At 37.9% G+C, this 16,771-nt stretch overlaps 1 protein-coding gene across 2 annotated transcripts; it reads left to right on the top strand.

Annotated features, from left to right (window-relative positions):
* Positions 1-710: 710 nt before the first annotated feature.
* Positions 711-15,976, top strand: ssuh2.1 (ssu-2 homolog, tandem duplicate 1). 2 transcript variants are annotated; one of them, XM_088636684.1, is made up of 12 exons: positions 711-1,122; positions 5,685-5,783; positions 6,197-6,281; positions 6,453-6,582; positions 7,468-7,528; positions 8,451-8,575; positions 9,366-9,428; positions 10,165-10,244; positions 11,669-11,761; positions 12,003-12,108; positions 13,244-13,351; positions 14,103-15,976. In XM_088636684.1, the coding sequence occupies exons 1-12, from the start codon at positions 1,005-1,007 to the stop codon at positions 14,235-14,237; spliced, it is 1,203 nt and encodes a 400-aa protein (XP_088492810.1). In that variant the 5' UTR covers positions 711-1,004; the 3' UTR covers positions 14,238-15,976. The 2 variants fall into 2 exon arrangements, with proteins under 2 accessions (XP_088492810.1, XP_088492811.1); XM_088636685.1 differs by having other exon boundaries at positions 712-1,025.
* The last annotated feature ends 795 nt before the right edge of the window (positions 15,977-16,771 follow it).

Below are 16,771 nucleotides of genomic sequence, written 5' to 3'. Positions count from 1 at the left end.
ACAGCAGCAATCAAACCCTTCAATGCATAAACTTTTGGAGTGAAAGTGTGAATTTTCCCCAATTACTTGAATCATTTGAAAAAATTAAGCAATTGCCTCCCTCAGTAAAATAAAACCTAGTCTGCCAGGGATTCATTGTGACCTCTTGGAGCTATACAGTGTTTATATCAGGATTTCTCCGCTGCTTGATCAGAATCATGGAATTGTTATTTGGGTATTGACCTTTTGTGACATAGATTGTAATTAACAACCCTTTTTTTTAAAGCTCTTCATTTCTAGAAGAATAAACGGTTCCTTGTGTTTTCCAAACTGTTTATGTGCAAATATACAGTACTTCTAGAAATGAAAATCTGTTAAATATGTCCAGTTAAGGCATTAACTAGCTGGTTTAGCTCTTTAAGTTCTGGGTTGTAATTAAAACGCATACACGCATAACATCCAGAACTGATTACTTACGTTACTGACTAACGAAAGCATAAGAATTAGCAACATAAGTTCCAATGAGTCAATAAGCAATTAAGTAAACTCACAAAGCGAATATAGACAATTGACATAAAACACTGCATTTACAGTGGATAATTTAAAATATATAACTGTCAATAGTATATACAGTACGTATGAAAAATAATACAGAATAATTCTCAGTTGTTATTAGTTTGAACAAATCTCGTACACACGTGTTTGAAACAGTCGACGTACGCGGATGTTTACTTTGTAAAGAGACAGGAAGCTCTGACCATATTTCTTTTATCTGCTAAAAAATGACTGGCGGCGAACAGCACCATTTACAAAAGGACAGGGGTGGTTACGACTGTAATACAAACACCAGTGTCGCATCGAATTAAACCAGATGCAAGAACGAGAACGCCTTTTTATTAATCAAATACAAGCAGTGGGTGTTGAACGTGATTTGATTGGGGGTGCAGCACAACACTTCTCCCGAAAGTGCCTGAAACTTTTTTTTTATTTTTGAGCTACTGTAAGTTTTCAAGCTGACCCCATGGATGGAAAAGACGAAGAAATCGGTGAGTCACGCGAAACTATGGAAGTTCTTAACAAGTGGATACCAAGTTAGGTTTAAGTTGAGTATTGATTTTTTTTTTAAACCAAGCTCGATGACAGGTAAGTGTTTAACTCCCTATTTGCATAATTAACGTACAGGTGAGCAGTCGATATTTATTTTTTATGTTTTGTACAATGTGGGCTTATTTTCCACAGTAGTTTAATAATACATACTGTAAGTAATAAATAGTAATAATATTGTTTTTATTACGAACATTCCCAATTCCAGTTTGTGATCTTAATTAACATAAGAATTAAAAAAAAGTTATACTCGAGAACGGCAGGAAAAGGAACACGCCGTGCCGTTTCTTGAAAACCGGGGTAAAGTTAGCTCGAAGTTCGAAAACGATTTTGGCACGCCTGTAGCGCTTTCACGAAACCTCTTAGAGTTGCGAGAATGCTTGTTTTGTGTATAAAATACATTGTGGATGCTTTCTCAGCCTTTACACAGAACACTGACACAGCTTTGCATTCTGAATCTCTTTTTCTCATGCTTTTATTTAATATGGCACAATGCACTGGGATAGGGGTATTCTGTTCACAAACCAATAGCATTTAAACCACAGCACCCACAATGCTGCAAGTGTTTTGCACACTAAGCAGGTCCTCTGACTTTTCCCAGCTTTGTTTTGGGTTGTGGAACCTTTCTTTATATTTTTTAGGATTTTCTGAAGATAACACTACAGGTAATACACTGGGATAGGTGGGTCATCTTCATGGCTCAATAGCATTTCAAATACAGCACCCACACTGCTGTACCCAAGTGTTTTACACACCAGACAGGCCCCCGAACCTCGTACAACCTTGCTGTGGCTGTGGCCCCTTTCTTTATTTTTTAATGATTTTCTGAAGATAACACTACAGGTAATACACTGGGACAGGTGGGGCATCTTCATGGCTCAATAGCATTTCAAATACAGCACCCACACTCCTGAAACCAAGTGTTTTACACACCAGACAGGCCCCCTAACTTTATATAACCTTGCTGTGGCTGTGGCCCCTTTCTTTATTTTGTAATGATTTTCTGAAGATAACACTACAGGTAATATAGTGCCATAGGCGGGCCGACTTCATGGCTCAATAGCATTTCAAATACAACAGCCACACTGCTGAAACCATGTGTTTTACACACCAGACAGCCCCCAGAACCTTATACAACCTTGCTGTGGTTGTGGCCCCTTTCTTTATTTTTTTTATGAGTTTTTCAATATGGCACCATTAGACATGCGGTACATGGGGATAGTACATCGTGCTCTTCACGAGTCAATAGCTCTTCAAGCACAACAGCCACAGTGCTGCAACCAGGTGTTTTACACACCAGACAGCTCCCCTAACCTTATACATATATAATATATATAATGTTGTTTAACATTTCTTTCAAATCACTTGGGTTCATCAATCATTTGATCATTTTTCAGCGTGGAATAAACCTATTACTTGTTCCTTGGAGATTACCATCTGCTGATAAGATATGATCGCTATATTGACCATATACAATTTCTTGCATAAGGAATTCATATTTTGCATACACTGATCCCCCCGGAGTCCCAAGTGATTCTGGTTTTGGAAAGCTAAAGGACAATGAGCTTCACGATACCAGGGGGACAGTGGGTGGTCAAGTCTCCCCTAAACAATGGATCTTGTCAGATTATGATGTCAGTGCATTTAATAATGTTGTTGAACTCTCTTAAGCCCAAATACAGAGGAGCCCAGACCCAGAATGTTACACATACTGACAGAGAGTGATCTCATTATGTGTGTTTGGATTTTAACAACTATTTTTAATGTTTGCTAGAACCAAAACAATCTATGTTAGACATTTTCATCTTCAGCCAAAAATACGAACCTGTGTACGTAGTGTGGTGCAGGTTCTTGTCCCATCCTGCTCTTGGTCCGAACTCCGGACTCCGACCCCTGCCAGTCCCTCGACTACGCCTTCGCCTGTCGATTCTGTGCCTATGCCTGTACTACGCCTTCCTGGACTTGGGCCCCTGCCTGTTTACTCCGACTACGCCTGCGTCTCGCGCCAACCCTACCAAGGGCACCGCATTGGATCCCTATCCTCAGCAGTCAGCCCCTGCGTGACAGGTTCTGAGTGTCTTGGTTACATCCGTTTGTGTGTATAGATGAAAAAACTATTGAAGAGCACCCCCACACCCCCCACCCGTCTCGGTGGAAGTTGCCATGTTCAAAAAATCCTAAAAAGATAATTAAAGTTGCACACAACAAAGCATGACTGTGAAAGGTCAGGAGGCCTGCCTAGTGAGCACAACACTTGATTACAGTCAAAAAAACCATTAAAAAATAAAGAAATGTTCCACAACTCAAAGCGAGGTTGTATAAGGTTAGGGGAAATGTCTGGTGTAAAACACCTGGTTGCAGCACTGTGGCTGTTGTGCTCGAAGAGCTATTGACTCATGAATAGCACCCCCCAATCCCCATGTACCGCCTGTCTAATGGTGCCATATTGAAAAACTAAAATTCTTATTAAAAAAATAAAGAAAGGGGCCACAACCACAGAAAGGTTGTATAAGGTTAGGGGACCTGTGTGGTGTGTAAAACACTTGGTTTCAGCAGTGTGGGTGCTGTATTTGAAATGCTATTGAGCCATGAAGATGACCCACCTGTCCCAGTGTATTACCTGTAGTGTTATCTTCAAAAAATCATAAAAAATTAAAGAAAGGGGCCACAGCCACAGCAAGGTTGTACGAGGTTCGGGGGCCTGTCTGGTGTGTAAAACACTTGGTTTCAGGAGTGTGGGTGCTGTATTTGAAATGCTATTGAGCCATGAAGATGCCCCACCTGTCCCAGTGTATTACCTGTAGTGTTATCTTCAGAAAATCATTAAAAAATAAAGAAAGGGGCCACAGCCACAGCAAGGTTGTACGAGGTTCGGGGGCCTGTCTGGTGTGTAAAACACTTGGGTACAGCAGTGTGGGTGCTGTATTTGAAATGCTATTGAGCCATGAAGATGACCCACCTATCCCAGTGTATTACCTGTAGTGTTATCTTCAGAAAATCCTAAAAAATATAAAGAAAGGTTCCACAACCCAAAACAAAGCTGGGAAAAGTCAGAGGACCTGCTTAGTGTGCAAAACACTTGCAGCATTGTGGGTGCTGTGGTTTAAATGCTATTGGTTTGTGAACAGAATACCCCTATCCCAGTGCATTGTGCCATATTAAATAAAAGCATGAGAAAAAGAGATTCAGAATGCAAAGCTGTGTCAGTGTTCTGTGTAAAAAATCGGTTTGAACATCATGGGAGCTGTTTTTAATAAGCTGCTGAGTAAAGAATATTTTAATCTTCCTGCTGTCAGTAGTATTTTCAATTTAGTTGACCCTTACCTGAATGAAAACAGGGCGTAAAGGAAGGGTTTCAGAAATCAAACAAAGCTTTATTCCCGTGCATACAGTCTGGGTAATGGGAGACTGCGCTGTTCTGCTTCCTATGGTCATATACGGGTTTTTCGCATGAAGCCGTATTGAACAGTATTTCTCGCGTTGTGAACGTGTGCACACAGCGGTCCCCCGGGTTCCAGTTCGTGCGTAATTACGCATCGATGAATAACCGGAGGTTTAAAAAAAGATAATTAGCTCACTGATAGTTTGATGTAAAGGGTGTGGAAATATCCACAAGTCGTGGTCTTTAAAATGCATTTGGTTTGACGGCGTTCTGTGCTTCCATTGCGAAGATATGGACAAAAGAATATTCGTGCTTGGTCAAACAAATGTCATAAAAACGAAAAAGTAAAGGCTGAGAAAGCATCCACAATGTATTTTATACACAAAGCAAGTGTTTTTGTAACTCTAAGAGATTTCGTGAAAGCGCTACAGGCGTGCCAAAATCGTTTTCGAACTTCAAGCTAACTTTAACCCGGTTTCTTGAAAGACGTCGGTATCAGTTTCAACAACACGGGTGGGTAGCTTTTTGTGTTTAATGCATATGAGTTTATAAATATAAGAAAAACACAATATTACCAATACACAATTCTGAAAATTCCGAAACCCTTTCTTTTGGATGCCTATTGCTTTTTATGTGAGAGATAATATTGTCTGAGGAACTTTTTCAAAACCCTTCTGAAAATCTAAATTGATCATATACTGTATGCTCTGTATCCTTCATTGCTGTTTGTTTTTCAAATCATTCTAACAATTTAGTAAAGCAAGACCTGACTATTCTAAATTTAAACCTTTACTATCCCCTAGAATTCTACTGTATGGATGATCCTCTAGTTTTGTTTACCCTTTCTGTATGATAAATGTAATAGGAGTACGACCTATTGCAGTTTTATCATCCCCTTTATAGGTGAACTTTGTTCATTCCACTCTGACTTATTTTTAAAAGCCTGGAAACCAGCTTTGAAGTAACCATGAAAAACCTAACAAATGCTACACTTTAATACAAGAAAGCTAAGGCAGTGAAGCCATGCAGTGTGCAGTAAAGCACAATTTACGTTGGATTTAAAAAAAAATCCCCAAATCTACTATGGTAAGTAATAGCCATTGCAGTAATTATTGTGGGATATTTGTGGAATAAACCATATAATACTTGAATGATTATCTGTAATAGATTACCACATTGTGGGTGTATGGTAATTACTGTACCCCTCTTGTTTTCAAAGGAGAATGTGACCCCGATATTCCAGAAGAAGGTCCCACCGCTCCTCCGGCAGGCCTGTTGGATGATGTGTCTGGGTACGAGGAGACTCCTAAAGATGGGGGTGAGCAAGTTTGTAGCTGGGGATTTTTCTCGTTGGTCTCCCCTTGTTGTAACAGGTTTTAGCTGCTGTCAGTTGCAGGCAAACTATTTTGTTTTCGCTCAATGTTTGCACAAAAAAAAGAATGCTAGTTTACCCCTTGTAGAAGAGCATGGAAACATATTTCCTTTGTGGCCAGCGCCCTCAGTGAGTGGGTTTCAATGCTGACTGTTGTGTTGCATGATGACATTCGCTTGAATGAGTCCTTGTGTTGTAGAAAGTTTCAGACACTGTTTTGTAACTGATGATGTCAGTTAATCCAAAATACTCAGTTTTCAAGACTTTGTCTGAAAACCCAGGAGGGCTCGTTTGTAGTCTCATGTCATGATGTATATTGAAACAGGTTCTGTTTATTCATGGTTTGCTTTTTCTTGAAGACAGTACAGACAAGATGTATCCCCCTCCTGCTGACAGGATGCCCATTCCAGAAAATGACAGGAGTGCAGCAGTTCCTCAAGTGCGGTAAGTGGCTAATCAAATTAGACAGCCTTGGAAATAGGTTTTGATGCATATTAACGTTTTCTTTTTTTAATCAACAAACTAACCAGAAGTCTGCTGCTATGCAGTGCACAAAAGATCAGCGTACTGATGCAAATTCTACACTGGGCTTTACATCTTTATTCTATTTTACAGAGTCCCTATAGTGTCTGAGGACATCGCAAGAGAAGCTCTTTTGCAGTTTGTTGACAAGAAATGGACCTACAGGAGCAAGCCAGCTCGGGAGCTGGTTTTCAAGGATTTAAAGCCTTTCACAATTTACCGGGTACAATTTACTGTAGAGTTTTAGATTGGAATTAGTGAAAAATATTCTAGTGCCTTCTGCTTATGGATTGTGATTTATTACTGGAGCCTACAAATAAATGGTGCTTCTGAAAAATTTAAAATGCTTTTAAAGAGCAAAATGGTATTTTGAGCTCAAGTACTTGTTCAAATTGAGTCATTTTATCTATTGTACGTTTTGGAAGAATCTTTTGTTGTTATATGCATTTTGAAAATGATGTAACTAATTCTTTCAAATGACCTCTGAGTGGATACATGCTGTAAAAGCCTCTGCTTGGAGTTTCCGGGTTGATCTCATTTTCTTGTAGTTTAGACCTTCAGTTTCAAGCTTTCATGCCTTTATAAAATCTTCCTGTTGTGTTACAGTGAAAGCAAAGTGCAAGTGAAATCATGGTTAACACACTCTCTACACATGTACACTTTTACTTTTTCCTAAGTTAACTTCATCCATCCATATGTTTGGTGTGTTTTGGTTTGGGAGAGGTCACACCAAAGATACAGGTATTCTGCTTAGTCTTTGTGGCACATATGTTCTTAAACTATGGGTGGCAATTGAAAGTGGGTGATGACCACCATTCCTGTGAATCTGCATTTCCTGCTCGTGTATTATTTTGGTTTATATGCCACCTACTTGAATACATGGGAGCATACTTCTACCCCTACCTGGAAAAATGGACCATGAGAAGGCAGTGAGCTATTATTTTGTGTCTCCAACATAGCCAAACAATACTGTACCGCTGATCTCTGAGGTGACAGGAATAGGAAGGTACAATTCCAAATTTAGTTTGAAATCATGAGATAAAAACTGTTTCTAAAATTATTTTTACTAACAACACATCAATACACCTTCTTTTATCTTTCTTTCCAGTATCGCTTGGAAACATATACAGAATCAAGAGCAAGTGCCTGGGAATTTGAACCTTATACTGGTATGTTTTGCATCTAGGCAGTCAGAAACACTATGTATACCTTATGAAATTGTGTAATTTGCTATTTTCAGTTTCTGTTTTGCAATTATTATACCATCATATTGCTTTAAGGAATGTTTTGACAATTTTTATCTTCCAAGAATGCATGGCAAGATTAGCTTAATACCTCTGACGACTTCAAATAAAACAGTCCCAGAGATGTGTCCTAGAGATGAGACGAGTCTTGACAATTATTGAACTTGGAAGAGCTAGTTGTGTGTGTTTCCCATCTTGGCTCTTGGCTATCAACCCTGCAGCCACACACGGGGGAGAATGGAAAGTGTAGGCAGACTCCTCCAATATGATTATGTTCAACCCACTCACCTTTTAACATGCCACAGGTTACGCAACCCCTCAGCCAGTTGTGTCAGTACTTGGAGAGACCAAGTCACAACTGGCAAGTGACATGACCAAGGCTTCAACTCCAACCAAGTTCAGGTTGATTTCTACAGTCCAGATATCATGCTTTACTGATACCAGGAGCTTTACTTGATTGAGCCATATGGGAGCTTTTTCTTTTCTTTTTGCTTCCTAGAATTTTTTTCAATACATTTGTCTTTAGTTTTTGATGACATGCACAATTAAAATGCTTTGTTCTAATACTATTATGCTATCTGTACATTGTCTGTAAAGTGTGTAGTCTACAGGCCTTTCCAGCTCTCTGAGCAGCATTTCCTGTTTTTAAGTTCAACACAGCTACTTTTGCATAAGAGCTGTTCCCTTAAAGACCCATTTCAGTATGGCTTCCATCTTCATGTAGTCGCATGCATACAGTATACAATACTTAGAATATTTTTCCTGTTTCTTTCTCATTACCTTTCCTGGCCGTGACTGCTGTGGGTTCTTTATGGTGTGTCCACCCGCCCCTCTTTTGCCTCTTCAGATCAGTTTGTGGATGGTCCGCAGTACGGAATGAGCCCCCCTCCCTGGGATGTGGCAGTGGAAGTCCCTCCCACTTACACGGATGCAACGCAGAAAGTCCGAGTGCCTCACTCCTCATTTGTCAAGGTAGGGTGTGATACTCCAGCCAATAAAAACTGAATTCAGCTATGTCTTTCACTTGTTTTTAAACCATTTAAAACCAGCCCAGGGCTAACTAGAGCAGCGTCTTTATACACAGTCTCACGCTGAAAATTAACCTTTGCCTCAACTCTTAAGTGTAACCTTATAAGGAGGTGGTGTGATCTAACTGCAGGAACAGTGGATACCTGGATACTTGTAGAGAGTTCTAAGTTGCCAGATTGGCATCTAGGAACAGAAGCACACCAGACTCTGGTTAGCATGTCACCTGTTTTCCTATTTTCCAGCAGACCTCTTTGTCTTTAGTTTCTTTAGTTTTTCAACAGTCAGAGATTTCAAGTTACCGTATATGATTAACATTTTGAGGTTAAAATAAATTAAAAGATCTTAATAAGCAAATTATTTGTTCAGTTCAGAAAAGGTTCAACTGGAATTGAAACCCATAAGATTGCTGGTCCTGTTAAGGGTCATACCACTTGTTCGTGGTGCCTCAAGCACAGGCAGGTACTCAAGTAAAACTAATTAGATAACAGGAAAGTATGAATTCTGTGAACACTTCTAAGTCAGTTGTTTTTTATGGAACACTGCAGTAGGTTTGTAGACCAAAGAAAGTCCTTAGAAATCCCATAATTTGTTTTGCACAGAACATTAAGCGTGCAGTGTGGTGTGTTGCTAGTTTTAGAAATGTTGCATTGCGAGAGTGAAAGTTAACTCTTCCTTTCGTGGTGACAGCACTCTTGGAGGTACTCCTGTATAATTCATTAAGCCTTATTTCCAGGAATGTCACCGATGTTACGGGCGAGGTCGAATTAGATGCAGTCACTGCCATGGCCGAGGAAGGGTGAGTGAAAGCTTTCAAGTGCTGCTCCACCGAGAACCCTCTGTGAATCAGTTTGCAATCTAGAACATGTTTTTTATTTTCTAGATATTTTCTACATTTTATTAGTTTGGATGATGCTTTCTAGTATGGCTCCTTAAAGTAAAAAAATCCAACTGCTTTTTTTTTAATGAAGTATGATAAACAGAGTATTTTAATAAATGGAAAAACAGTTTGAACAAATAAGAATCATTAGGGTCCTACAAAGACAATGTGAACCAACAACATAGGGATGCAAAAATACAATAAGATACAGTTTAACTAAACAACTAAAAAAGAGACTTATTTATTCTAAATAGTTTTCTCTATCATGTTTGTTTTATTCTTATTGTGTTTGCCTGCCAAACATGTTAAAAAAAGTCAAATCCAGCTGACCAAGGTTTTACTGGGTACCGTAAGTTTATTTGTGGTCGTATCATGTTTGTTAGAAGTATTATTTACTGTTAGGTTGTTGTTTAACCGCTTAAGCATTTCATGTTTTATTAAAATGACAGCTTTTTCTGGATGATACTTAAAGAAGAATTTTGCTGTAACTGAAGGATACCTAAGGAAGTGTTTTTGTATGATACATCATAAAATAACATTCTACCTGTTCATTAAAATTACCTACATATACAAGTTCTTCAAAAACACGGGCAAAAACAGCAATTAAGTTTTTATTTTGCTACATGAACAATCAAAGATCATTTCTTTTTTTTAGACCCGGTGCACACACTGCCATGGAACCATTCGATCTCAGAATAAAAGATGCACATTTTGCCATGGGAGAGGGCACAATAGGTAAAAAGCCTTTTACTGTGTGTGCAGCAAACATGATTAATATGTGCATTTTTTTTTAACAGTAATTTCTTACGTTGTACTTGCATTTTAGAATACGGTGTATCATGTATTGGCCCCATGCTGTGCTATTGTTGGAAACTTAGTTATTACAGATGTAGAAATACTGTATCTGTAAGGTTGTTATTTTATTTACTGCTATATAATTCTCTTAAGCTCTCAATGGCAAACTGTTGTGAAAGGTACTATAGCAAATAGAGGTTGTTTGATGATGGGTTTAGTGTATGTATTTCATTGCCCTTTATTTGTTTTATATGCCTATCTTGAGAATTGTATCTTGAGTACAGAACTCACAATATATAAATATAAAGCTTTTTATGCTATAGACTAGATAGCATTATTCTGATGTACAGTAAGTATAACATCAGGCCACTTGCAGTGCTCAAGTACTAGCTGTTATCCCAGTTTCCCTGTGAAGCAGCGAGATGGTATCATGCAATATAGTCCATAGGTATCAAAATACCTCTTCTACAGCAAGTAAAAGTAACTGTAACATGGAATTACATATTCCCCAAAAAGGGAAATTCGAATATTGAAAAATATAGGGTTGGAGAAATGTTTCCCGTTCCCCTTAAAAGACAGTCAGGAGTCTGTCTCAGAAGATAAAAGAAGTTCTTATTTCATGCGCATGGGAGTGAAACACACAGAGATGCTTGGTGTATTTTTCTTAAAGTGATTGAATTCGCACAGTCCTTAAATATTTTTCTGTTATCTGTCACGCCTCTCTTTGCCAAAGACAATTGGTGACTTAGTTTCATTGCACACGTTCCTATATAACACAATATAGCATTGTATAGTAGGCCTTGTGTCCTGCATTCGTCCAATCCAGTTTAAATCAGTTCTGAATGTCCACCTTATAAAACACTGCTGCTTCAGCAGAAAAAGTATGTACAAAGTTCACAGAGACCCTCTCACCAACAACAATAGAGACAGTTCTTGCACTACAGATTGCCTCTAACAGATGTATCTTTTATGAATACAAACACATTTTTATATAATCTATTATTGTTAAAGATGCCTCCTAACATAACAAGCACTAAAGTCAACCACTTGCATCTCACAACTGTATAAGAACACTCTTAATGAAAAATGTAAAACTTTTGAATATAATTTTTTCTTTGACCTATTATCACTTTATCCATAGAATTTTTTAGCACAATAGTTCAGTTGAAAATGCATGCTCCATATTGGCCTAAGCTTGCAATATTGTAACTTTTGTGTAAAAACAGTTCCAACTCAGCACTATGGGCAAATAGTGAAAGAATAATGCATTTAAAATAGCTAGGTAGGACATTTGCAGAAACTAACTTGGAAAAAAACTGTAACTGTAAATTTTGTCCTGTAACACTTGGATTTTTTTTTCCTAGATGCAGCTTCTGCCATGGACGAGGTCATAAAATATGCCCATCTTGTCATGGGCACAAAACCCTGATGCACTTCATTCAGCTTACAGTAACATGGTACAAATGTCATATATTTGCACCGGTTCATTGATGTAGCTCCATGTACTTGGTTATGAGTGTCTTTTGAATCTGCATGTCCTTTCGATCCACTCTATTGCAGAGCTTTAATTCAGGCAGCTGACTGTAACACTTTACAGTGACATTAGAAAGTAAAGGGTACATTTAAGTTTCAACCACCTACATAAATTTCAATTACTTATAGCACAAATCAGTTCCAATGCTTTGTTTCTGTCTTGAGGAAAAACCATGTATTTGAACATGTGCCGGATCGGATTCCTGAATTTCCCGTGAAGAAATTTGAAAAAGTGACTGGGGATGCATTCTTTGTAGATGAAAGCATCTTGGTAAGGAAGCCATTCAAGGTCTTTATCACTTGGCAGACAGGCCAGTGCATGCAAATGTCATTTTCAGATTGTGATATCCAGTTCCTTGAGCTGATTAAGTGTTTGTCAAGGAAACAAAAAAAGAAATAAAAATGGTATATCTTAAGAGATGGTTCATAAGGGGCCAGATGTTGCCAGGGCTTCCTCAGCTTGAGAGGCACTTAAGAGATTGAAGTCTTTCTGTGATAAATGTGTAGAGCTTGATATTTTTTGGTGTTTATATTTTTCTGTCTTCCATACATTAAATGGTACTTTGCAGTCATTGAGTCTTTACTAGAGTAGTGAAAAAAACATTTTAATTTTAGTATGTTTTTACTATTAACTCAAATGATTGAATTTATTGTATTTATGATTATTGGACACTACATGTAACGTGATTCTACCTAAATGAGTTTTTATCTGTTTAGTAGTTTTGAACTGCTTAGTACAATAAACATGCAGCCATAAAATAATCCTTTCTGAGTTAAATTATGATGCTGACAGACAAAAAAGCAAGTCAGTCAGGCTCTGGGATTAGTGATCTTAGTATAGGGAGTTGCCTCTGCATGTATGTGACGAAAGCTTCATAGCTGAACGTTGATTTATTTTTCTTATTTTCAGCTTAATTTCGGCTTGTTCTTTCTGTTGTTATTCGTCAATGTTAACCTGTAAATTCTGTTTTGTGGTTTGTTCAAGCAACCCCCCAAAAAAACTACTATACAAGAATATTTATGCTTTCTATTGATCTATTGACTTATTTTTTAACAATTACAATTAACACAGCAAATGAAAGTTGCTCCTGTGCATTGTTCATAAATATACAAGCTTGTTATTTCATCTAATGTAAATACATGAGATACAATGTGCTAAAGCAATGAAACGCAAATACCCATTGTAAATAATGTGCCTATGAGACACCACTGATATTTCCAAATTTTAAATCAGTATAGTATTGATTTTTATTTTGTTTTATTATTTGTGCTTTACAGGGTGATACAGCTGCTGATGTTTTGCCTTCCTCCCTCATGTACTCCTGTTAGTGTTGTTCACCCATATTGATCGATTGAGGGTTCCCAGTTGCACACAGAAAGTTTTCTTCTTTTTCCTTCTCCCCCAGGTTTACCCCATTGTAGGTTTTCCAGACGAGGAGATTTGCGAGGCCTCAAAGAGAGGAATTCAGGAGCACCTTATGAAATTTTCTTCCATAAACCGAATCCTGCAGCAGGTGAGCCAGAGTTGCCCCCCCTCCATATATATCACATAGCCAGTCTTGTTACATTTTGGTCTGCCATTGTGCAACTGGCAGTGTGTCAAACAGCTCATGCATAAAATATGGCAGAAATGAAAGTGGTGTTTATACTAATCTCTGTGTGATGACATGCAGACAGCATCAGAAATGTGAGACTTTGAAACATTTATGACTCATACGATAATGATAACATCCTTGTAGTCCTACTGTAGGAACAATACTTTGAATCCCAGTGCTGGGTTGCTTTGTGCCTGTACTTGTGTCATTTACAGTATAAAAGTTGATACCCAACTAGAATTACATACCTTTTCCAAGGGATTCTAACCTCAATTTCTAGATAGCTTAACTTTTAAATGTAGCAGACCTGCCTTAGACACAGAAATATAATTCCAATAGATGTCTCTGGATTTTTTAAACATCTACATACTTTTTTAAATGAGAATGAAATGCAAAAATGTTTTCTTACATGCGTCTATTACAAATTTATAACTCAACTCTAACAAGAACAGCAGGTTTTCAAGCATCATCTGCATATCTCAGCCTGGTAATAATGTACTAATATTTACTATTTTACTGCAATTCCTTACAAAAAAACATTAAAATCATTTGGGTAATTAACAATAAAAGATGTTTGTCACTGGTCTTTATTGGGTAATCGCATTTCTTAAAACGAACCTCCTAACGCAGAAGAGATTCCAAAAAAAAACTAAGTCTCTTCTCTCTGCAGCGCCAGACCATTGAACTGCTTCCTCTGACCCACGCCTTCTATGACTACAAGGGACAAGAGTACACCTATTTCGTGTTTGGGATTGAAAACCAAGTTTACGCTCCAAAATACCCAACTAGTTGCTGTATTTTGTGAGGTGTTGACAGATCTCATTTGAGAAGAGAGGATTTGATATTATCATTTAAATAAATACACTTATTTACATTGATCATAAATCTATAATCTATACTTTATTTTTATGTACTTTTATATAATGATTCAAAGATAGGATGGGAGAATTAAGGATTTTGTGTATTTACATAGATTATTGCCGCCCTCTAGTGACTTGCAAGAGACTGTGTGCCCTGTGTTCTCTGCTGTGTTCTCTGCTCAGTACTGTTGTGGAAACCTGTTTCCGCCTGTCCGTGGGTGGTGCTTGTGGTGTGAATCGGGCAGCAGCAGTACAAGTCCACCTCCTTCCGTATGGAAGGCAAATTTGTGGGTTCAGGAGGCAGCACTAAGTAGGCCAATTTTCAAAATTATTCATGTAGCATTAAGGAGGATTTTGGAGCCACAGGATTATTGCACAACGACCCAGTATGTTCTGACCTGTTATTTCAGAGGTATTTGTTTCACCTTGGTTTTCCCCTTTTGAATTGTGGTCTATTTATAACTGATCATGTTCAACATGTTCTGTTAAACTTTTTGTTCACAAGATCAGGAGCATTTGTCCAGTTGTCCTGGCTAAATTCCGTTTGCACCATCTGGCCTTCCTAAATTTCCTCCTCAGTTTATTTGGTGATTTTCTATGAGGTGGGGCTACTTGCATATAATGACTGTACATAATGAATACAGACAAATACTATTATTATCATAGTTACTCTCAATATTACATAAATGATTGATTCTTACTAGTACACAACATTTCAATATATGTTATCTAGAAGCTGTATTTCTTTCTTTTTGACATTATTTAAAGGTTAGGGTGGTAAAGCAAATCTTGATTATCATTTTCTCCGTTTAAATACTCCTTTCTCAACATACCCACTCACACATTAATGTTTCATTTAGAGCTTGAATGCATTATTGTGAAATATTTTGGTATTAATTGATCTAGCCATGTCTAAGTGGATCCTGTATAGAGCCTGCTTTTGACGTAATGAAGTGCACACAATTATAATAGTTTACTATGGCAAATTATGGTAGTATTATAGTGCACTGTTGTAAGACACAGTAATCCTATGATGGGGCTTCACCTACAGTAGATTTCTTCTGTTGTGGTAGAAATATATAAGAGGATAAGCATTGCATTGAGAATGGAAAGCAAATGTTGGGAAACTGAAAAATGTACGACAAATTTTCAAGTAAGGTTTGTGCACTCCAGTGCGAAAATGAGGTGATTTTTGTTTGTTGGAAATTGTTGTTTACCAGAATATTGGCAGCCGTCTTAAAATATGCCTGTATACTGTTAAACAATCTACCTAGAACTTAAGAACATAACAAAGATCACAAAGGTTAAAAATGAGAGGACTATCTTGTTAATTTAATTGGCACTAGCTTATGGCTTTTAAAGGGTGCAACAGAATAAACCACTACAACTGTTTTGTAATTGAAGTGCTTCCTGATTTCAGTGCTGAATGTGTTCCTTTTATTTTCCACATTATAGTGCCTTTGAAGGTGTTTGGAATATCTTCTGTAACATTTCTTTCAGACTTTTCCCATACACTGAACTGTCTGGAAAATGATAACAAAAGTGCAAGACACTTAAGGCATGTTTTCAGATTAAACAATGTTATGGCCACTATAGTCACATCAACGACTGTGTGCAAAAAAATTACACCATAGCTGTCATAGTTTTGTCAATTCTCCAAATTAAAAAAAATGTCAATTTACATTACATACAGTGCCTTGCGAAAGTATTCGGCCCCCTTGAACTTTTCAACCTTTTGCCACATTTCAGGCTTCAAACATAAAGATATAAATTTTGTATTTTATGTGAAGAATCACCAACAAGTGGGACACAATTGTGAAGTGGAACGAAATCTATTGGATTTTTGAAACTTTTTTAACTAATAAAAAAATGAAAAGTGGGGCATGCAAAATTATTCGGCCCCCTTGCGTTAATACTTTGTAGAGCCACCTTTTGCTGCGATTACAGCTGCAAGTCGCTTGGGGTATGTCTCTATCAGTTTTGCACATCGAGAGACTGAAAATCTTGCCCATTCTTCCTTGCAAAACAGCTCGAGCTCAGTGAGGTTGGATGGAGAGCGTTTGTGAACAGCAGTTTTCAGCTCTTTCCACAGATTCTCGATTGGATTCAGGTCTGGACTTTGACTTGGCCATTCAAACACCTGGATACGTTTATTTGTGAACCATTCCTTTGTAGATTTTGCTGTATGTTTGGGATCATTGTCTTGTTGGAAGATAAATCTCCGTCCCAGTTTCAGGTCTTTTGCAGACTCCAACAGGTTTTCATCCAGAATGGTCCTGTATTTGGCTGCATCCATCTTCCCCTCAATTTTAACCATCTTCCCTTTCCCTGCTGAAGAAAAGCAGGCCCAAACCATGATGCTGCCACCACCATGTTTGACAGTGGGGATGGTGTGTTGAGGGTGATGAGCTGTGTTGCTTTTACGCCAAACATATCGTTTTGCATTGTGGCCAAAAAGTTCGATTTTGGTTTCATCTGA

The sequence above is a fragment of the Lepisosteus platostomus genome, chromosome 6 (genome assembly GCF_059453375.1).
Source record: "Lepisosteus platostomus isolate fLepPlt1 chromosome 6, fLepPlt1.hap1, whole genome shotgun sequence".
Classification (NCBI taxonomy): Eukaryota; Metazoa; Chordata; class Actinopteri; order Semionotiformes; family Lepisosteidae; genus Lepisosteus; species Lepisosteus platostomus.
This window is presented reverse-complemented; position numbering and strand designations above follow the sequence as displayed.

What these genes read in the sequence shown, in the direction of transcription:
- ssuh2.1 (XM_088636684.1), top strand. Translation starts at nt 1,005, where the DNA reads ATGGAAAAGACGAAGAAATCGGTGAGTCACGCGAAACTATGGAAGTTC. An exon ending in GCAGCAGTTCCTCAAGTGCG is followed by an intron (nt 6,282 to 6,452) that starts GTAAGTGGCTAA and finishes TCTATTTTACAG; the next exon opens with AGTCCCTATAGTGTCTGAGG. An exon ending in CTCACTCCTCATTTGTCAAG is followed by an intron (nt 8,576 to 9,365) that starts GTAGGGTGTGAT and finishes CCTTATTTCCAG; the next exon opens with GAATGTCACCGATGTTACGG.